Consider the following 23,630-nt stretch of genomic DNA (forward strand, 5'->3'; position numbering starts at 1 on the left):
GTACCATTCCCAATCATAAATGGAGCAGACAGTGAGCCATTGATCCTAAGTCGCGCCTGAGGCCTATTATAAAGAGACAGTATACACACCTTCATTAATCGACCAACCCCCATCTGACTTAAGGCCGCCTCCAGGAACCCCCAGTCCACCCGATCAAAGGCCTTCTCAGCATCCAAAGACAAGAGCATAAAAGGAATGTTATGCTACTTCACATGGTGAATCAAGGAGAAGGTCTTTAGAGTATTATCTCTTGCTTCGCGCCTTGGTACAAAACCCACTAGATCCGGGTGAACCAGCGAGCCCAAGAACCCGGCCAGTCTATTTGCTATCAGCTTAGCATACATCTTCGCATCAGTATTGATGAGAGAGATCGGTCGATAATTAGCACAGTGTTGCGGATCCCTACCCTGCTTTGGTATGACCGTGATGTGAGCCTGTAAAAACGAATCAGGAAATTTAGTATGTTCAGATATCGAGTTAAACGACTCCAGCAACGATGGGACCAACTCATCCACTAATGACTTGTAAAAACCCGCCGTATCCGGCCCCGGACTCTTCCCAGCTGGCAAGGCTTTAATAACCTGAACTATCTCCTCCTTAGTGAATGGTGAATCCAGACACAGAGCCTCATCTCGGTACAGTGTAGGCAGTGCAGTATCCTGAATATACTCCGACAGAGATAGCAACGGCTCAGGAGGTAAATTACCAGAGCTTGGAGAGGGCAAACTGTAAAGCGAGGTATAGTACGCGCAAAAGGATGATACTATATCCTCCGTCTTGTGCGCTAACTCCCCCTACTCAGTTCGTATAGAGGGTATAAAAGAAAGAGCAGCATGATCCCGCATTGCTCTAACCAACGCCTTCCCCGCCCTATTACCCCATTCATAATAAAAGCGAGACCAGACCTGACGAAGCCGAGCGCTTTTCTTATCCAAGGGAAGCTGAATGTCATGGCGTGTTCTAGTAAGTTCCCTCAGTGTATACTCTTGCAACGTCTGTTCATGTTGAGATCCTAAATCCTGCAATTGTGCTAGAAGAGTATCAACCTGCACATCCCGCTCCCTCTTGAGACGAGAACCATGCTTAATAAGAACCCCCCTAAGAACACATTTAAGGGCCTAATGGCTGGGGCAGTTGTATCCCGTACATGATCCACATGAAAGTTCTCAACTGTCTTTTTCAACTCCAACATACACAAGGAATCCATCATTAAAGATTCGTTGAGGCACCAGGTAAATGCTCTACGCCGCTGTGGTGAAAAGCGTAATACGCAATACACCGGAGCGTGATCCGAGAGAAACACATTACCGATGGAGGTATCGATTACTGAGGATAGTAAGCTATGATGAAACAAAATATAGTCTATTCTACTATATGAGTTATGTGCAAAAGAAAAAAAAGAGAAATCCCTATCATCTGGATGAGCTAATCGCTACACGTCACAGAGTTGCAGAGTTGAGTTAATCAACGCTCTCGATGCCCTGGTGGAGACGCTCTTTGTCTCCAATGTGGTCTCTGCGGCAACGGCGATCTGGATCTAACCCTCCTTCCAGACCTGGTCAACCCGACGGGTTCAGCACCAGGCATAGGCAAATGATCCACTTGGAAGGAGTCCCAGTCCGACAATGAGATGTCAGGCAAACCCAGAGCCCATAAAAAAACTGGAAGATCAGCATGAGTAAACAATGAAACAGCCTTGTCCTCGACTCGCACATGTAGGGCAAAGGGGAAGCCCATCTATATGATATACCATGCTGTTGCAAGACGGATAAGAGGGGTTGCATCAACGCTCGTTGCCGAAGCGTACGTCTCGCCAAATCTGGAAAAGAGGAGTAATTTTGCTCCATCAAAATCAATCTCGTTCTGCAATATCGCTTTCTGCATAATATTCTCCTTCAAACCATAATAATGGATACGACAGATGATGTCTCGAGGAATCAGAGCTCTTCGGCCGCAAAGCTGTGCTCTATCAATCTCAATATGAGTATCCACTGGTCGATTTAGAAAAGTGTTGAAGATACCCGTCAAGGTTGGAATCAGATCTGAGGTACGCGTTGCTTCCGGTAAACCTCTGAGCCGTATATTATTCCGTCTGTTCCTATTTTTTAAGTCATCCAATTGTGCTTGAAGTTGGCGATGCTGTGTAAAGGAAGCACTCTGCGCATCTTTCAGTTGTTGAATGGAAGCAGACATAGATTCTTGCAATGACTCCAGTTTCACCACCTTAGATCGCAGGGTAGATACCTCAGACTTTACGACATGTAAGTCACATCTCCAAGCCAATTTTAGGTCAGTGGCCAGGATGTCCATGTCATGTTTTGAAGGAAGAAGAGCCAACAGGGCCTGCTGCTCCGGATGACCTCGTAGAGTTTGGACCGCAAGTTCTGGAGGCGGCAAGTCCACCATCGGACTCCCATGGAAAGGGGGTAATGGATAAGACCCCCCTCCTGTGACACCTCGAGACATCTGAGGTAGGCACGTCACCGGGTGTACCCCCCCATCAACTGAGGAGGAAGCTTTCATATCCTCCACATTAGGGCACGATTCACTAGGAGTCTGGGAGGATGTCTGAATAAATAGTCTCCCGGGCACAGTAGTGTGATAGTCTGAGGGTAATCCCTCACGAAGTCCCATCATAGAGTCAGGGTCTGCTGCCACAATACTCCCCTCCACATCCGCCTCTCCCGTCTCCTCCACGCTCCAAACCCGGCAGCCGCCATCTTGAAGCTGCCACGTGGTAACTCCGGCACCTTGAGGTAAGTGTCTCCCCGGACTCTCACTCCTTCTGTCACTCGCCTGATAGTGAAGGCTCCGTGCAGCTGCATCTCCGGTCCCAGGGGACACCATCTCCTCCTCCAGCCGTGCGATCCGAGCAGGACTGAGTCCTGCACACATTGCCGGCGCGTCCACATCCTCCTCTCCCGCCTCCTACACGCTCCGAACCAGGCAGCCGCCATCTTGAGCCTCATGGTAACTCCGGCACCTTGAGGTAAGTGACTCCCCGGCCTCCCACTCCTACTGTCACTCGCCGGATCGTGAAGGCTCCTTGCAGCTGCATCTCCGGTCCCAGGAGACCCCATCACCTCCTCCCGCCGAGCGATCCGAGCAGGGCTGAGCTCTGCAAACACAGCAGGCACGTTCAACAATGGCGACGTCGCGGGTCCATCCAACCCCAGTCCCCTTCACAGAGCGGCTGAAAAAAGTTGGAGATCGGGGTATCTGAACCCCCTTCCATCTGTGAGCCCCTAAGGGTCTTTTTGGAGCGGGTTTTCCCCATTATGCCGGTGGTTTGTCCCTTAAAAGCTGAGGCCTATACAGAGCACACCTCACACACGTCTGCTCTCCAGCGCATCCAGCCACGCCCCCTCATTAGTACTATTTTGAGGTACATATGACTTTTTGATCACTCCATATTCCGTTTTTTTTGGGAGGTGGGTTGAACAAAAAAAAATCAATTTTGGCATTGATTGTTTTTTTTTTTCCTAGCCGTTCACTGTGCAGGGTACATAACATCATAACTTCATGGTTTGGGTTGTTACAGAAATGGTGTTACCAGTTATATGTATTTTTTTATTTATATTATTAATAGAGCATTTAGTGGGGGGAAAAAACGTTGTTTTTTTTTTTTTCTTTACTTAGGATTTTTTTTCTTCAAACTAATTATTTTTTTAGTTCCACTATGGGAATAGAACATCAAATTGCTTCAATAATACGTTGAAATACTTCTGTATTGCAGTGAAAGGGTGTGTTCAAACATGACATATCTGCAGCAAATCCGACCTAGATTCCGTAGGGAATTCCAGCCAAGAGTCCACACCAAATCGTATCGGATTTGGTGCAGATTTTTGTCCGGATTTGCCACTGCGGACCACATTAGAGGGAATAAAAAAATAAATACCCTTTACCTCCTCTGGCACTCCTGTACGACGCGTCCCTGCTACCCCGGATTGTTTCTGTGCATCCGGCCTCCTGGGATGATGTTTGTCCCATGTGATGCTGCAGCCTGTGATTGTGGGCCAATGGGCCTACAGAGGGAGGGCCTCGGTAAAACTACTTAGGTACCAAGGTTGCTTTTAACCGTGGCATCTATTAGACTAAATGGATCAGAGTTAGCTATAATCCTGGCCATTGCAGCAAGGTGTCAGCGGTATGTTACAGCTCACACCTGCGGCTGATGGCACGGACTTAGCTCATGAGCCCGTGTTATCCCTGCGCCGTACATTTACTGTATCGTGCGGGAACTACCTCACGCCAGTTCTGTAAACGTATGGCATGGTACAGGACTGATATGAGATTACCAAAAACCTGTTTACTTTCTTCCGGAAACAATGCCACTCTTGTCCATGAGCTGTGTATGCTATTACAGCTCAGCCTATTCAAGTGAATATGAGATACGGTCCAAGAGTTGCTGTATTTTTGGAAGAAATCAACCATATTTATCCAATCTCATACAACTTTTACTCCTTTAACTATTATTTGTAATAAAAGTGGGACATCTTATCAGACCCCCTTATGAACCCCTTGCCTTGACACACAGTAGGGGTCCAATCCCTATTTTTTTCTATAAGAGAATAGAAGGATCAGTGTATATTTGGGATGTGTTAAAGCAATCTACCTCATAATTTCCCTGTACATAAATTTATTATGTGTCTATATATTGCAGTTTTCTAATAAAATCATAATATAATTAGTATGGCAACCTTTAGGCCACTGTAAAAAAAACATAAAAAATCTGCAAAACGTCGATTTCATAGTGACATCTAGCTATAAAGTTACATACATTGAAATAATAGAACTATCTGTCATCTCAGCCTTTCTCAGACCCAGCTTTTTGTTCCAGGAGAGTAAAAACAAAACAGCTTTGGCATTTGTGGTGAATTTTCCACATATTCCTTAAATTCTTTTGTGGAAATACAAGGGCATTTGCACATTTTTTGTATCAAATGAACACATACATTATTAATACTCTAAATACAATAGATGTAAATAAATATCTAAGGCTAGATTCACACGAACGTGGGGAAACTCGGATGTGAGAAGCGTAAAGTTTTTCACGTCCGAGGTGCCTCGTGCGGGTCCCGTTTTCACAGAATACCTATAGATTTGAGCCTATGGAGGGATCCATGAAAACGTAAGATAATAGGACATGTTCTATTTTTCAACGGACCCTTCACACGGTCCGTTGAAACAATGGCCGTTTTAATGGCCGTCACACGTACGTATTCAACGCTCGTGTGAATAAGGCCTAATACTGTTTTAGTATTTTTCATCCTTACTACCTGTTGTAGTAGTATGCTTGAGTTTGACTATTCCCACTCTAAAACATTGCTTTCCATTAAGCCCCCTAGTCTGTTGCGCCGGTCTTGAAATTATTTTATTTAGCCACTTGTTTGTATTGACCTTGTATATATTTATATATGTTATTAAGACCATTTCTAAAGCATCTTTGTTCCAAGCTTTACAAGACTGCTGTTTTATACTTTTTGTTGCCAGAAATATTGCACTCCTTTTCATCTAGTTCTGAGATTTTAATAATGTTAAAAGACCCGACTATTTAACTCAGCAATAGCTTTTTATAGTTACAATTTTCAATGTATAATGTGTTTTACCATTTGATAGATGTTTTCTACTAGAGTCTAATGGTGATTTTACACGGGCAGATATTCGCCCGGGTTCACCACCTTTAAACGAGCGCTGGTAGACAATACAACTTGTCGATCAGCGCTCGTTTGCTCTATTCAAACAAAGCAATTATCGTTATCATGGGGTGAACGATCATTACTATGATCATTTGTCCCCATGCATTTGCATCATGTCGGCAGCACATCCCCTCTTTACACAGGCAGATGTGCTGCCGACTAGCGACCATTTTCTTAGCTGCATAAAAGATACAATCAGCCGTTTGCTCGTTTATTGGCTGATCTTTGCCCCGTTTACACAGGGCAATGATCAATAATGAGCTTTTATATGAACGCTCCTTCACCCAATCATTGAGCCATGTAGAAGATCCTTAAGTACTTATACAGACACATGAATCTATTATAATTCTGTCAAAGTAACAGACTAATGTATGGAAAAGATAATTTTGTGTGTTTGTTTGTTTTTACAGGTAAAGGAGAATTTACTAAAAGAGAGACAGGACTTCTTTAAGCAAGAACTTGACAAACAAGTTAAAGTAAGAACACATGTTTTAAAGGCTAGATCATAGTTTACTATAATCTTTTCCAATCTACTGTGGGTACAAGCCAAAGGAATGATGTTATTATAAAAACAGTTTTTTGAAGAGTGATCATTTTGGTTTTACATGATACAGTTATAAACCTGTTTATGTGTATTCCAGATGGTAATAAATTGTGAATTTCTATAGAAACTACACAATATAATGTGAAACTTTTGACTTTCCCATTTACTATAATAATGTTTAGTGGACGCATAGAATAACATTATAAAAACAACAGGAAATAAATAACATAAACTCTGTAGATCTATGTAGGTCATGTTGTGACCAGTAATTGTTTTATGTTTGAAGAGGACCTGTTACCTCTCCTGACATGTCTGTTTTTAGTAAATACTTATATTCCCCATGAAATAACAATTCTGGAACATGTTTTCTTAGAACTCTGCATTGTGCCATTTCTTTGTTATTCCTCCTTGAAATGTATAAATAAATTGACAACTGGGTGTTACCATGTTTCTTGTCAAAGGGAATGTCCCTACATAATCTCACTCGGTCAGCACTGATTGGACATAGACTGTGTTGGAACTAGTAACTAGTAACACTCAGTAGACAATTTATTCATAAATATTCTAGGAGGAATAACAGAGGAACTGCACAATGCATAGTTCTAAGAAAATAATGTTCCAGAATTGTTATATTATGGTAAATACAAGTATATACTAAAACAGACATGTAAGGAGAGCTGATAGGTATTCTTTAACATATATCATCATGATCTGAGCTATAATGATGACAAATAATTTTGAAAATGTTTAAAATAGACAGAGACTCTATTACTATTAAAGAGGCTCTGTCACCAGATTTTGCAACCCCTATCTCCTATTGCAGCAGATCGGCGCTGCAATGTAGATAAGAGTAACGTTTGTTTTTTGTTTTTTTTTAAAACGTGCATTTTTGGCCAAGTTATGACCATTTTTATATTTATGCAAATGAGGCTTTCTAAAGTACAAGGGGGCGTGTATTGTGTGCGTACATCTGGGCGTTTTTACTTATTTTACTAGCTGGGCGTTGTGATGAATCGGCATCATCCACTTCTCTTCACAACGCCAAGCTCGAGAGATCATGCTGTGACGTCACTCACTTTCTGCCCCAGGTCCTGCATCGTGTCGGCCACATCGGCACCAGAGGCTACAGTTGATTCAGCAGCATCAGCATTTGCAGGTAAGTAGCTACATCGACTTACCTGCAAACGCCGATGCTGCTGCAGAATCAAATGTAGCCTCTGGTGCCGATGTGTCCTCACTCGTCCGACACGATGCAGGACCTGGGGAAGTGACGTCACAGCGTGATCTCTCGAGAACACGCTGTGTCTGTGCACTGCCAGAAGCTGGGCGTTGTGAAGAGAAGTGGATGATGCCGATTCGTCAGCATCATACACTTCTAGTCACAACGCCCAGCTAGTAAAAGTAGTAAACACACCCAGATGTACGCACATAATACACACCCAGTTGTACATAAATTTAAACACGCCCAGTTGTACTTTAGAAAGCCTCATTTGCATAAATATAAAAATGGTCATAACTTGGCCAAAAATGCTCGTTTTAAAAAAAAAACAAACGTTACTCTTATCTACATTGCAGCGCCGATCTGCTGCAATAGGAGACAGGGGTTGCAAAATCTGGTGACAGAGCCTCTTTAATTCCAAAACAATTATTCTGCTAGAACGAAAATGAATGCAGTAAATATGAAACTGCGACATGAGTACAATAAATGTAGATAGAGGGGCCTTTGAGCCCAGTAAGACCCCAAGGCCCCAGGTGCGACTGCTGCCTCTGCATCCAATATAGATATGCCACTGAGTATTATAGCGTTATTCATTTCAACTTGATTTTTCATTGACATTTCTTCACAGAGCTTTGTCGTGGAGGTAATCCAGTTTAGAAATCGTTTTGATACACAAGGTCCAGCTGCCCCAGGTGTGAAGCCAGAGGAAGCTGTTACTCGACTGCATGATTTCAATGAGAAGTAAATATTCCTAGTAAACATTCTCATATCTGAAAACACTGAATGATTGATGATATAGAAACATTATTATAAGTCTTGCAAATATGTAAAATTAGAACACATAGCTAAAAAAATAAGAGTCATCTCAGGATTCACAAGGCTTCGCATCTTCTTTGCACATTACAATTAGGGTTTCTGTCACTATTTCATCTTGAGAAATCCATCTGTCCGATTAAAAGACTGTGCCAGAACCAATGACTTGTATAAGCAAAAAATGCTATGTGGATATTTAAACTACATATTAAACACTTGAGACTCATATATGAACCTCTGTCTGTATCTATAGCTGGTACATAAGAATTTCTTATGATCTCACACTTAACTTTGTAGCTAACAAATGTACAGTAATTCCTAAGCCAATGGAATGTATGCAGTGTGAGGGTTAGAAACCTAGTTCACAGATTCTAGTAAACTAATGGTGTAATTCTAACTATGCCTGTAATAGTCATTTGAAAATCAAAGCTTTCAGCTTCTTTCTCAATTTCATCATGTGAATTTCTGCTCAAGAATTGTATGTATTTATTTTTAAATTTGATATTTGGCAAGATACAGAATACTACTGCTTTTTACAGATACCAGACATACGATGCTAAAAGGAAAACCCTCAACTCCGTACAGAAACTTTTCAATATCGTTCCAAAAACATTTCATGAGTTGGACAGAACTGGAAAGGTATTTTAACACTGCAACTTAAAGCGTACCCAAACTTTCAAATGACTTTTTAGAATAAGCTGTCATATGTGTTTACATTAGGAATAACACTATTTATGGCTATTATGTTTGTATCCTGCATTTTTTTGCTTGCCATACACTTTAGATTGCTGTCGGCTGACAGCTATTCCTCCCGACTCCACCATACATATGCATGCTCGGCTCAACCGAGCGTGCATGTGTTTTCAGGTGGGAGAAGGGGGAAAGACGCTCCTCAGTGTCTTTTGTGACTCAGAGTCCTTTGATCATAGGGTTGTTTTGTTGTTGAAGTCGACCATTATGTGCAGAAAATGTCAGCACATTGTATGAGGTCTGACAATCTATGACCAAAGGGACAATAGTCTATGCAGGCACTCAATTGTTAGTTTAAGGCCTGCCTTTGCCATTGCAATCTCTTCCCTGTAAAAGGTCTCTTCTGTTCCCATGGTTGGAGCTGCCAGATTTGCATTAGTGGGCAGAAGAAACAATCAGATCTTTGTCAAGCTATCCTCGAAAGTGTTTACTTGGTCAGCATGTTTGGGAGCATTATAGATGAATTTGGGGACTGAGAGGCTTTAAGGGTGTGCAAGAAACTTACCCTTTTAATTGTGCCTTGCCAAAGTAAAGTCAGAGAGGGGGAAGTTGAGGACTCACCTGGATCTGGTAAAAGGCTCATGGGTATTTAAAGAGGCTCTGTCACCAGATTATCAAATCCCTATCTCTTATTGCATGTGATCGGCGCTGCAATGTAGATAACAGTAAAGTTTTTTTTGTTTTTTTTTTAAACGATTATTTTTGGCTAAGTTATGAGAAATTTTATATTTATGCAAATGAGCCTTTCTAATGGACAACTGGGCATGTTTTCTCTTATTTCCAACTGGGCGTGTATTGTGTTTTTAGCAACTGGGCGTGTTTACTTGTTTCACTGCACAATCACACTGTGATGTGGATCATGCTGGGCTGGAACAATGAGAAGTGCAGGACGCTGATTAGTCACTGATTGGTCAGCGTCATACACTCCTCTGTACAACACCCAGTTGGTAAAAAGTAAAAACACGCCCAGTTGTCCATTGAGAAACTCATTAGCATAAATCTAAACTAGCTCATAACTTGCTCAAAAATGATCGTTTTTCAAAATAAAAACCACTGCTGTTATCTACATTACAGCGCCAATCAGATTATGTAGGAGATAGGGCACTTATAATCTGGTGACAGAGCCTCTTTAAGCAGCCTATCGTCAGGATAATTTCTATTCCATTTTTTTGTTTTTACATATCATAAAATAATAGTTTACCAATGCATTTATATTTATTGTGTATGTGCCCACAAATTCAAATTTCTGTCTTTAGGATTTGCAGCTACTGGGAACACTGTATATCCTGTTTCAGAAGTTCATTGAGTTTGACCAGCGGTTCCGGAAGACACTTTGGGCAGATGTGGACCTTAAAATAAATAACCAGGAGGTACGCTTACATGCTGCATGTTACAGTGTTCCACTTCTGTCTCATGTAAAGAAAAGAATATCAATAGTTTTGTGTATTCAAATTATGATCATAGTTTTGTTAATATATTATCAAAACCAGGCTAAACTGCAGGACTCATAAAAGAGAAAAATATAGGTAGAATAATTACCATGGACAAAACTATTATGTAAGGAGATTAATTAAATTAACGTCATTCATGATCCGCATCCAGCAAGGTCAGACAAATGCCGGGCCCCCATTTTTATTTCTTAAGGCCTTATTTACATATTGCAATTGAGTCATGGTTATTATTATAATTCCAATTCCACTGCAATGTGTGACTAAGGCTCTAATCACACGACAGGGTTTCCCGGCCATGTGACGGACGTTCAAAAAACAGCCGTCACACGGCCTCAGTAGGAACAATAGACCCCAAATGGGGCTGTTCACACGACAAATTTTTCGGGAAACCGGGCCGTCAAAAAATGGGACATGCCCTAATTTCGGCCATTCTCCCGGCCGCCCGGCTCCCATTGAAGTCTATAGGGCCGGGTAATACACGGCCATCACTTGAATGTGTTCCGAGTGATGGCCGTGTCTTCCGTCGCTCGCTCTCTCCTCCTCACCGTGCGAAGTGCATGTGAGGAGGAGGAGGATATTTTTTTGCTCCCTGTAGGAGCGGAATCCCCAATTCTGTGGCCGGGGATTGGGGATTTACACTCCAGGAGATGTCCCTGACTTCACTGCCCATATATGGACACAGTGATGTCAGGGACTTCTGAAGCAGAATCCCCGGCACTGTGGCCGATGTTTCCACTCCAGGAGAAGTCCCTGACTTCACTGTCCATATGTGACGTCAATTTCCTTTATCTACCCCTCCCCTCTTGTTCAACATCTGTAGCTGTGTTACATAAAAAATCAATAGTAATTGAAAAAAGAAAAATATTTTTATCCAGACTTCTTTGAAATTCCGTTCTTGTACATGTTTCTTTATTCGTGTTTCTCTTTATCCGTTTCCTCTAAAGATTGAACAATACTCTTCTGAGTGCCAGATTTGGAATGATAAACTGAAGGACTGGGATGCATACAATGAAATTGCTCGTGAGGTCAAATTTTATGAAGATGTCTTCCCTATTCTACATGAATTAAAATCTAAGGTAATCTAGCTATAATACAGAGTCCTAGCTTTAATGCTAAACAGTTTTTTGCATTTACTTAGTTTCCTGACCATGATCTTAGCTGCATTTTAATTAAACTTTTACACCTTAATAGGTCAGTGTATGTGATCAGTGAGACAAAGTGGCATACAATGTTTTTTTTTTTTTAAAGTTGTATAAAGCTGGGTGTATATTGTGTCATCTATTTGCTTGTAAGGCACGATGCACCATTCTTTAAACAAAATATATTTGCTTCTAGTTATACTTGTGCAGGTCATACAGGGTTAGATGTTCCACCAATAGTTACGATGAATGAGTCATCTTTCCCCTGCACAGCAGATGTCCAATCCTTGCCTTATCTGAAATAAAAGGAAAATACATATAGATATTTTACAAACTATATATATTTCTATATGTGTAAGGGGCCGTTCACATATGTCTGGTGTCCACTGCAGTTTATCTCCGGCGTGTTGAAGAAAAGCCGGAGGCAAACTGATGCTAGAGCAGATCCCATAGCTTTCTATGGTATCTGTTCAGGCGCAGAGGGAGGTCCGGTACCTGCAACGTTTTTGGTTCCGGCACCCAGGGAGGTCCGGCGCCGTATCCTATCTATTCTAATTGTGGCCGGATGAACGCCGGCTGCTGCCGCATCCACCTTCCGGCAGCACCGAGCAGGACGGTGGATGTGGGCTAGGAGCGGAATCCCCGGTCATAGCATTGCCGGGGATTCCCCTCCGCCTGATGACTACCCTCTGGATTTAGCGAGACAGTCCGAGATTCAGGGCGGTGTCCCACTGCACCGTGTGGCCAGGGGTATGTCCGCTGTCAACTGTGTTTGCGTCCTCAGGATGCAGACACAGTTGAATTTAATACTGAAGCAGGGAACGATCAGGTCCCTGCTTCAGAAAGAGTTCAGAGCGGAGGAGCAGAGGGAGCTCCTCCGCTCGCCGAGAATTCCCCGAGCACAGCGCTACTTTAGGCACTGTGCTCGGGGAAGCCCTTGAAATCACTGTCCATATATGGACAGTGATGTCTGTGGCTACTGATTGAGCGGAATCCTCGTTGCCGATGATCTGGCCAGGGATTCCGCTCCTAGAGGAAACCCCTGAGGTTACTGTCCAGATATGGACATTGACGTCAGGGGTTTCTCTTGAACTGGAATACCTGGCCAGTGTCGGCAACGGGGATTCTGCTCAAGGAGTAGCCACTGATGTCACTGTCCATATATGCAAAGCAGAAAATTACCACAGCACTGGACCACAAGTGGGTGCACGCCTCAATAGGACAGGATCCGCGGTCCCTAATATCAGATAGACAGAATAGACGAGGAGACAGCACTTCCAACATATGTCAGCTTTTTAATCACCCGTGATTAAAAAGCTGGCATATGTTGGAAGTGCTGTCTCCTCGTCTATTCTGTCTAACTGTCCATATATGGACAGTGGCACCAGGGGGTCCTCCATGACGGAATCCCCGGACACAGCATCGGTAATGCTGTGGCCGGGGATTCCGTTCAGGGAGTAACCCCTGACATCACTGTCAATATATGGACAGTGGCGTCAGGAGGTCCTCCGAGAGGGGATCAATGGCCACAGCGTCGGCAATGCTCTGGCCGGGGATTCCTCTGCTAGGGGCTGCTTCAGTGGCGCTATCTAAAGGGGAAGGGGGATAGCACTAAATACAGTGAGGGTGGCGCTATCTACAGGAGGGCACTATGTGGCACAATCTACATGGGGTGCTATGTGGCACAATGTACATGTGGCGCTGTGTGGCGCCATCTACAGGGGGTGCTGTGTGGCACTATCTACAGGGGGCCTGTGTGACATTATCTACAGGGGCATGTGTGTGGTGCCATCTACAGGGGACGCTGTGTGGCGCTATCTACAGGGGGCTGTGTGACATCTACAGGGGGTACTGTGGCATTATATACAGAGGGCACTGCGGCAGTATCTACTGGGGCATGTGTGACACTATATACAGGGGGGTGTGTGGCACTATATACAGGGTGTGGTGTGGTACTATCTAAAGAGATCACTGCAGCATTATCTACAGTTGTGTGGCACTTTATATACAGGGCACTGTGGCATTAGCTACAGGGCGTGTGTGGCACTATATACAGGGGGGGCACTGCGGTATTATCTACAGGGGGTGTGTAGCACTATATACATGGGCACATTTTCAGAGCCTAGACTACCATTTTGTGGACCATTGTAAAACTGATGTTAAAAACGGATGGTAAAACCTGATGACAATTAACGACAACTGATGACAGCTGATGGTTTTGTAGTAAAAATCGTGAAAAAGCCTGATGGCAACTGCTACATTTTTGCATCAGTTTTTGTATAAGTTGTAATCACTTGAGAGACAAAAAAACTTATGCTGATACAACTGATTTATGTGAACGCACCCTAAGAGAACAATAAATGAATCATGCCATTCATGTATATCCAGTAGAAGTCTTCTTTACTTTGGAAGAATGAAGAAGTGACTTCTCTACATAGAACATACGATGTTTGTTTTTTTAAAAAGTTGTATAAAGCTGGAGATATATTGTGTCATCTATTTACTTGTAAGGCACGATGCACCATTCTTTAAACAAAATATATTTGGTTCTAGTTATACTTGAGCTGGACATACAGGTTTAGATGTCCCACCAATAGTTACGATGAATGAGTCATCTTTCCCCTGCACATCAGATGTCAAATCTTTCTCTTATCTGAAATAAAAGGAAAATACATATAGATATTTTACAAACTATATATATTTCTATATGTGTAAGAGAACAATAAATGAATCGTGCCATTCATGTATATCCAGTAGAAGTCTTCTTTACTATGGAGGAATGAATAAGTGACTTCCCTACATAGAACATTGAGACAGTGTTATGTAGATAGTACGGTCATCATGCAGTGTTGTGATCTATTATTATTAGCATGAGTTGTTGATATTTTGGGTAGACATTATTAAAAAGAAGATATGTTCCACACATGTTAATTAAAGTTGCTCATAGACGGTACATATTTGTCTTTGGAATCCAGCAATAATATAATGCTTATGAGGCTTCTAGAACTTCACCTAACTTCAGATGCAAGGACTAAATAGATTTAGACATGTTGATTTTTATGTGCCTAAGGGGCACTAGAGAAATCTTAACCCATCTTAACCCAAAATTCGAAATTCTTACTGGAATTCTTAGCTGGACAACTCTTCTATAGGCAGTCAGCTGACCACCATGGGTCCAGTTCTGAAACCCTCCTGTAATAAGCTTTCAGCAGTTCTCCCCTCTGGCAAATAAAGTACATTCTCAAGCAGGGGACCCCATCTGTGATGTTTATAAGACCTAACTGGTCAGTTGCAGGGGTGGGGGAAGAGGTAGACGGAGTAGGAGGCCACCTAGGGTGCCATTGGGGTAGGGCGCGATTAAACTTCTGACATGTCAGGCGTTTCAAATGGCAAAGGTCCTCGTTGGGATCCTCACTGAATGCTAAAACAAAAGTGCCATGCACTTTCAGTTTGTAGAACTCAAAACTAAGCCTGACTGACTTCTCATAGACTTCATTGGGACTTAAATGCACCTGAAGAAAAGTGTCAAACATGATAAGTAGATTTACTAAAGCGCTAAAGAGGCCATGGTCTTATTCAGCTTTCTTCTGTCCATAATTTATTTAGGGGTCTCAAACATGGGCGGGTAAATGGGCCGCATTACTTTCAAACTTGATACAATACAAAATTATTGTTAATCAATTAGTTATTTGAGCTAGTATAATAATACTATATTACTATAATAATACCGCTAGTTTTAAACATACCAGAAATTTACTCCAGTTTACTCCACATGCTTATTTTAACAATCCAGTTTTCCAGTTTAAGTGTCGCTAAATGCAGTCTGGATGCTCAGTTGGCAGCGTTTGGCAGACACAAGAATGTCAATATTAGGCAGCCCCTTTTTAGATACTGCCACAGTGCCCTCTGTAGATACTGCCACAGTGCCCACCGTAGATACTGCCACACACACCCCTTTGTAGATGTTGTCACACACACCCCTTTGTATATAATGCCAAACAGACACACAAACCGTATAGATAGTACCACATCCCACTTATAGGAGTGAAATCCCCAGCCAAAGCATTGCTGACGCACTGGCCTGGGATTGCTTTGCTGTAGATAGCGCCCCACACACACCACCCTGTTGACAGCGCTACACACCCCCTCCATTTAGGTAGCTCCATTGTATCTCCCTCCTCGACCACAATCTCCGACCAGAGCATTGCCGACGCTCTGGCCAGGAATTCCTCTGCTGAAGGAACCCTGTTATCACGGTGCATATGTGGACAGTGACGTCAGGGGCTACCTCTAGGAGAGAAATCTCTGACCAGAATCTCCGGCATTGCTCTGGTCAGAGATTCGGGTCGAGGAGGGAGCCCCAATGGAGCTACCTAAATGGAGGGGGTCTGTAGCGCTGTCAACAGGGTGGGGTGTGTGGGGCGCTATCTACAGCAGAGGAATCCGACTCCAGTGCGTCGGCAGCGCTTTGGCTGGGGATTCCAGTTTTGGAGGGATCGCACGGGCCGCATGTTTGAGACCCCTGATTTAGATGGAGGCTATTGTTAGGGATGTATGTCATCTTTTTATAGACTAGTAGCATCTATGAACATGTATAATTGTAATGATGTAAAAGAGTATATGCATATTTCACATTCTTTTTATTTAACTGTGATTGACATGAAAATTTATTTTTTAGGAAATTCGGAATCGTCACTGGCTTCAAGTCATGTCTGTAACAGGAAGCTCATTCCCACTTGAAGCTAATGTCTTTAAAGTGTTCCACCTTCTGGATATTGGACTATTAAAGTATGTGGAACAGTATGTCAAGCATTCTGAATAACCAGACATCTTCTGCTTTTGATATTTATAAATGTTGGAAGTAATTCCCCTTGTAAATAACATAATCCGAGATTAGGCCTTCTGTATAACTATGGTTTTCAATATGACAGACTATGAGGTGCATTTTACTTGTTTTTGAGCATACTGTTATACAGAACATGCTAGAGAAGGAGACTGAACATATCTTCAAAATAAAGTATTGTGAGATAGATAAACATCACTGAAATGTTCACATAAGAGATGGAAATGGTCTAATTTAATTGTCATAGTCATGTGCTAAAAATGTTGCCTCTATGAGGAAAGTAAGGCTCCCATTAGGCTTTTACAGCGAAACTAGTGTGAAATACACTGCCATTAAAGTACTGCACATACATACATACATTAAATTATTTCCTATTTTTCTATAGCTTCACATGCTGCTAATTGAAGATCAGTAACTCAGGCACAGGATTTTATTCTTTTAGATATATGCTTTCTATTTTAAGTTGGAATCTTTAGTTTACCTCCCCAGCTGTTAAATTTAGATATATGAGAATGAGATCCCTAGTACTGGGAAACTTATCATCTTTCACAACTTTAAAGCCAAAACAAGTGCAGCAGGAATTGTATTGCTCTTTAAAAATAGTTACTTTGTCAATGGCCGTTCTAAGCTGAATGTTCCTGCTCCCGTCAGATCGCAGAAATTACACAGCTTAAGGCCTCACTAGTACCAGTGTGGGAGACTGTCTGGGAATCCGTGGTGCGGTTGACTTAAAAAAATAAAATAAAATAAAAATAAAAAAAATAGTTGCTTTCCCTTCATACAGACAGCTGACTGGTCTGTCATGTGACCTCAAATTCACTGAGTAAGGCTCTGTGTCGATATACATGCTGAACATGTCCATATAGCTTCATTAGCTCAACGGAGGCCAAGAGTGTGCTTTTGGCCTCAATCAAGCTGGTATACGTTAGTATACCTTCTTTCTTTTGCTATTTTGATTTGTAATAGTGCAGTAGATTGCATTATTCAATCCTGTGGGATGACACAAAAAAACATACCATGCGGTGTACGTTTTTTTTTTACATCGGAGCCTATGGGTCACATATACCATTGTATGGCATACAACACAGGCATCCATTTAACGTATATTTCTTGGGATTTTCAATAGCTTTTCATGACGCTTACTTCAAACGGATGCCATTATAGCCTATGGGTGAAGAATGACTAACAGTGGCATCCGGCACCCATAGACTATAATCCTATCCGTTTAATGGACACGTCATTTAAAAGGGTCGTGAGAGTTCATGACGTATCCGTTAACCATTTCCCTACTTATGATGCATGTCACACATCCTGGCAGGAAGGCACTTCAATAGCCAAAGACGTATCTTGAAACTAACGGCTATAACCCAGGATGGGTCATATCTAGAGCTGCGTATATTAGCAGCTCCTATTTCACCCTGTGTGGAGAAGAAGAGGGAGACGCGTTGGCAGCATACAGGAAGAGGAGGAGGGTCTCTGATCCTCTTCCTGTCCCTTTGTGGCTGTAGATGACCCCAGGGGGAGGGGTACCTTATCAATCAGAGAGCATACTTGTTCTCTGATTGTTACATATGGGGGGATCATTTTTTTTCTTCAGAAAAGCAGTAGCAGTAGCTTATCATAGCATTGTACCATATTAGGCCATTTATTGACTAGACTACCTGGATGTTTCCTAGCATTCGGATTGCGGCATGGGTAAAGCCCTTTCATTTGTATTACATATGTATGCCCAGTACCCACAAGTCATTTGCAAATGCCAAGAAGTGCAAATATTATATTTCACTAACATGCAGTATAAGAACCATTAAATGTGACTATGAAATTTAAGGTAATTGCATGTGATTTCTTAAGTAAAAGAATATTAAAATCATGAAGTATTTATTTGCCATTTTTTCTCCTTTTAAAATGCATTTATATATTCATTGTCCTCTATGAAGGTTTCAGAAGCAGTTAATTTCAATAGCAAATGCAGCAAAGAAGGAAATGGATCTAGAAATTAAATTGAGAAAGGTGGAAGAAGAATGGATTGAGCAGGTATTTTTGAACATTTAAATTAAACAGGATTTCACCAGAACAACTGACTTTCCACAACCTAGCTGGTGCTTTTCTGGCAATCTTCTGGGTCTACTACTGACAGCACTGAACTGTCAGAAATGTTGTCATTGTAATCCATTGTAAACCAAATCAGAGACGTTTCTGACATTTGGGTGGGAAGTCTTCTATCTATAGTTTCCTGCCACACTTGAAAGAAATGTCTAACGTAAAATATAGACACATTAGTATTAATAGTATCTATCTATCTATCTATCTATCTATCTATCTATCTATCTATCTATCTATCTATCTATCTATCTATCTATCTATCTATCTATCTATCTATCTATCTATCTATCTATCTATCTATCTATCTATCTATCTATCTCTGTCTGTCTGTCTGTCTGTCTAGCTAGTAAACATCCAATAATAGGCAACACTCCAATGTCAAGGTGAAAAAAGGTAGCTTTAATAACCCTCATGCGACGTTTCGGCTCTGTGCAAGGAGCCTTTCTCAAGTCTCCTTGTACAGAGCCGAAACGTCGCACGAGGGCTATTAAAGCTACCTTTTTTTCACCTTGACATTGGAGTGTTGCCTATTATTGGATGTTTACTGGATATGGAACTGTGATCGGGTACCAAGGGCGTGCACCCATCTATATCTTTAAAGCTGGTGCTGCTGGACGGTGGACTACCTATCTATCTATCTATCTATCTATCTATCTATCTATCTATCTATCTATCTATCTATCTATCTATCTATCTATCTATCTATCTATCTAGCTATCTATCTATCTATCTATCTGACAATTCTTAGTAAAAGTATGTTTTTATGTCAGCGAAAGTGATCTTGTTATGATATTTGTAGGTCCTGAACTTCAAACCTTACAAAAACAAAGTATTATTGGTAAAAGATGAGTCCTTAATTTTACTGGAAGATTTAGAAGATGCCCAAGTACTTCTTGCAAAGATGCTCACCTCAAAGGAAATCGATCCTCTTAGAGAGGAAGCAACTACTTGGGCAGAAAAGCTAAAACGTGTGGGTGATGTTTTGGAACTCTGGATCGATGTACAGGAGCTATGGCAACATCTCGAGGAAGTGTACAATAATCCTACTATTGTCCAGGTAATGTATATGTTTTATCATAAATTATATTTTCTTTAGAGTACATTATTCTTTATTATTACATTAATATTAAAACCGCAATCTCACTTTTGTTTTTCCAAAAATTTTTTAGGTAATCTATAGTAATCTTAAGACATGTTTTTCATATTTCAATTGTGGATGCTTTTAGGGTATCTTCACACATGGAAGATTTGTTGCAGAAATTTCTGCAATTGAAAAATCCATTCCACAAATCTAAAATGGGTTGGTTCTGCAGCATGTACATGGATTTCTGTAAGCCCCATTCAGATGAATTAGACAGTTGCAGAAAATTCAACAATTGTGCTGCATGTGAATCTACCCTTGCATTTTTCTTCTATTCTCAATAATCAGGAACTACCTCGGGATGCAAAAAGATTTTCAAGAGTTAACAGACGATGGACTTTTATGATGGTATCGGCATACAAGACAAAAAACGTCCTTCAGGTGAAAATAAATTTAATGCTTTTGTAGGAAAAAATTATATAATTTGTTATATACTTCATCACTAAATACATGTTGATTTTCCACTCACTCTTTTTATGTTAAATCTAGAGGAAATAAAAAAAAGCTTATTTCAATTAAAATGGACAATATTCAGTTAATAGTGTTAGCTATGAATCAAACGAGCCAGTTTGTCTACGTACAATGATTTGATAATCCATATAAATCCAATTTACCGTAACATTCATTTATGTGTAAATACTGGTAAATTCTATTTTTAAACATAATAATGTAACCATTTTTGTAATGCAAGCAATGATAGCTTATAGGTTCCAATTCCCCTAGATAGAATATATTTTAAATCACTGTAAATCATTTCATACCTTCCCTTCGCCCTTCATTATACGTCTACTGGCAAAATGTAAATCAGAGGTTGGCATGCATTGTTGGGTGAGAAAAACCATGCCAACATATTTAGGCCTCATGCCCACTTCAGTTTTTTCCTTCAGGGTGCTATCCGTTTTTGTCACTGACAGCACCCTGACCCATTCATTTCAATGGGCCCATGCGCACTTTCGTTATTTTGAAGGATCCGTTGTTCCGTTCCGTCAAAAGTAGAGCATGTCCTACTTTTGTCAGCGATTCCGTGACCGTGAGACCCAAAGATGTCAATGGGTCCGTCAAAAAAATGGATGGCACCCGGAAGGCTTCCGTGTACTGTTAGTTTTTGATGGATCCGTTGCCCTAGCAACGGCAGGGTGTGCCAAAGTTCACAGACTGGGACATGTGACAAGTTCAAATAAAATTCAATACCTTCCGTTTTTTTAACGGAAACACGGAAGCACAACGTCCGTTTGAAATGGAAACACGGAACGGACACGGAGTACACACGGAAACCACACGGATACCATAACGGACACACGGATCCATGAGAAACAGCCGTGAAAACGGTAATGGAAGTGTGCATGAGGCCTAAGTAATTCTGGTAATTTGAATTCCTTACAGCTGCTCTCCCTATACAATTAGAACATAGGTGCCCCTTAACCTATATTCTCTGAATGTAGTGACTGAGGTTATAGGTATAGGGAAAGAGGAAGAGGGGCAAGACTGTTGTATATTAGGTCGCCTTCAATTAGTGTAAAAATTGATACCGACAATTTAATAGGGAAAGAAAAACCAATGCAATGTCCCGTTTAAATTGCACTAGCAAAATATCTTTATTAATATTTATTTTTTTCACATTTTTTTTTAACCTGTCTTTACTTATTTTTTGTGTATATTTTATATAGTATTTTAATAGTATTACTATATTGTATATTTCAATTTCCAATGAATTGAGACACCCTCCTATATAGAAGGTTGTGTCCGTATCACCAGGACTAAGGAGGGAGTGCTCTGAGAGCTAGAATAGTGTATTTGTGTTTTTATTTTTATTCACCAAGTCCACATTAAAATCGCCTAAATTGACCTTTATTCATGGGTCATATAGACGTTTTGATGGAATAATTCGCTGCAGTTATATCTTACATCACAGGACCGAGATCGTAGAATATACCGACTCTGTAAATAGGGAAAGAAAATAGAGGGAGAGAAATAGTGTAGAATTATCGAGTCCTACCTGTAAAATTGCCTTTAGCTGTTGCAAATGCGAACGAGGAACGACGTTGATACCACTCGCTCACACTGTCTGAACGGCGAGCTTTGATGACGTCACAGTCATCTATATCCTAAACACTAGCCGCTAGTTACTAGCAACTCTAGACGTACTTGTGGCTTCACTCCTAGACTCGCTGCCGGGGAGATAGTCTCAGTGCAGTGATGCGGTGAGATATCACTGCTGAGACTTAGCCATAATAGGTTTGTGTTGCAGTTCTGGTCTCGCTGCCGAGGAGGAAATCTCGTGGCAGCGATATTGTGGGATATCGCTGCAGCTGCTCAGCTGTATCTAGGTCTTGGCTACGATCTCGGTCCTGCGATGTGAGATATAACTGCAGCGAATTATTCCATACACAATAAACGAGTAAAAAAAAAAAAATTTGAAAAAAAATAAACAGTATTAATAAAGATATTTTGCTAGTGCAATTTAAACGGGACATTGCATTGGATTTTCTTTCCCTATCAAATTGTCGGTATCAATTTTTACACTAATTGAATGCGACCTAATATACAACAGTCTTGCGACTCTTCCTCTTTCCCCATACCTATAACCTCATGATATATATTGGTGGGGTACACCTGGGCAAGAACTGACAATCTAAAGAACATAATAGGGGTTCTTTCTTTCCCTTTTCTCTGAATGTAGACCTTGTGATGTCTGTCAGGACAGTATAGTTCTGGTGAATTTGCATTATTGGTGGCTACCTTGCTCTAATACCCAATGCTCCTGCATAAAGGCATTTCAGATGTCGATTCAGTTGTAGATGTATATAAAGGAAATTGATGAAATTAAATTCTCTGGTAAAATATTTAAATTGGCTTCAAAGTAGAATTTTTCATTTTATGTCAAAGCTAAACACATAGACATGAATTTAATTGAACACATATCTTCAATATTCTTTACATAGTGCTGCTGTACAGGAGATGTCCCCAAAGAGGTTCTTCTGAGACACTTCTACCAGGAGCTTGAGATCTGTTTTTGTGTTTTAAATTCTTACCTTGGAAAAATGAGACAGACTTTCCCTCGCTTCTACTTCCTGTCAGATTTGGCTTTGGTATCTGTGCTTAGCCGTCCCTATGATGTCAAGTATCTTCAGCATCATTTGAGGTTCCGTATATTATTCTTAGAGATTGTACTTTTTAATAAATACATGTGGACAGAAAATAAACACTTTCCTGTGTTAGCCACTGTGCTACTTCTTGATTCTTATATTCTAATTAGGCCTCGTGCACACTTCAGACACCGTTTTCACGACCGTTTTTGACGGATCCGTGTGCCCGTTTTAGCGGCCGTGTGCACTCCCATGTGCACTCCGTGTTTCCGTTTCCGAGTGCCGAGCATGGTACTGTCCAGGGTGCTGAAGGAGTTAATGGGCTGCACTGATCGGCGGTAACTCTTTCAGCACCCTGGACAGTACCATGCTCGGCGCTCGGAAAATACAATTTAAATGAAATAAAAAATAAATAAATAATAAGTTCATACTTACTTTCCTCCTGTCCGGCCTCCAGGGATGACGTTTCATCCATGTCACCGCTGCCGCCAATCACAGGCTGTAGTGGCGGTCACGTACGTTAGGATGACGTCAGAAGGCCGGCCTCCAGGGGTGACGCTTCATCCCACGTGACTGCCTCTGCAGCCAATCACAGGCTGCAGCGGCCTCTGCAGCCAATCACAGGCTGCTGCGTCAGAAAGGAAGGTCGGACTGGAGGAAGAAGAGGAACTTGTCACCAAGACAACGACCGGGTACGTATGAACTGCTTTTTATTTTATTTTTAATCAGCAGCCTCTTTTCTCTATCAGTGATTGATAGAGACAAGTGGCTGCCAATTAGTGTAATATATTTGTAATGTATTTCTGCCCTCCCGGCCGTTGCTAGGCAACGGCTCCGTCACA

The 23,630-nt window shown here is 41.4% G+C and overlaps 1 protein-coding gene and 1 pseudogene across 1 annotated transcript in view; both read left to right on the forward strand.

Annotated features, from left to right (window-relative positions):
- The window catches only part of LOC142759653 (dynein axonemal heavy chain 5-like), a 466,211-nt gene that overhangs the window by 184,731 nt on the left and 257,850 nt on the right, over window positions 1-23,630 (forward strand). Inside the window, 10 exon segments of the mRNA XM_075862058.1 lie at window positions 6,110-6,175; window positions 8,091-8,203; window positions 8,815-8,914; window positions 10,282-10,395; window positions 11,421-11,552; window positions 16,294-16,403; window positions 18,396-18,492; window positions 19,361-19,618; window positions 19,991-20,083; window positions 22,645-22,844. Of these exon segments, the coding sequence (XP_075718173.1) occupies window positions 6,110-6,175; window positions 8,091-8,203; window positions 8,815-8,914; window positions 10,282-10,395; window positions 11,421-11,552; window positions 16,294-16,403; window positions 18,396-18,492; window positions 19,361-19,618; window positions 19,991-20,083; window positions 22,645-22,844 (1,283 nt within the window).
- On the forward strand, window positions 17,069-17,187 carry LOC142646514 (5S ribosomal RNA; annotated as a pseudogene).

Source organism: Rhinoderma darwinii, chromosome 4, assembly GCF_050947455.1.
Source record: "Rhinoderma darwinii isolate aRhiDar2 chromosome 4, aRhiDar2.hap1, whole genome shotgun sequence".
Lineage (NCBI taxonomy): Eukaryota > Metazoa > Chordata > Amphibia > Anura > Rhinodermatidae > Rhinoderma > Rhinoderma darwinii.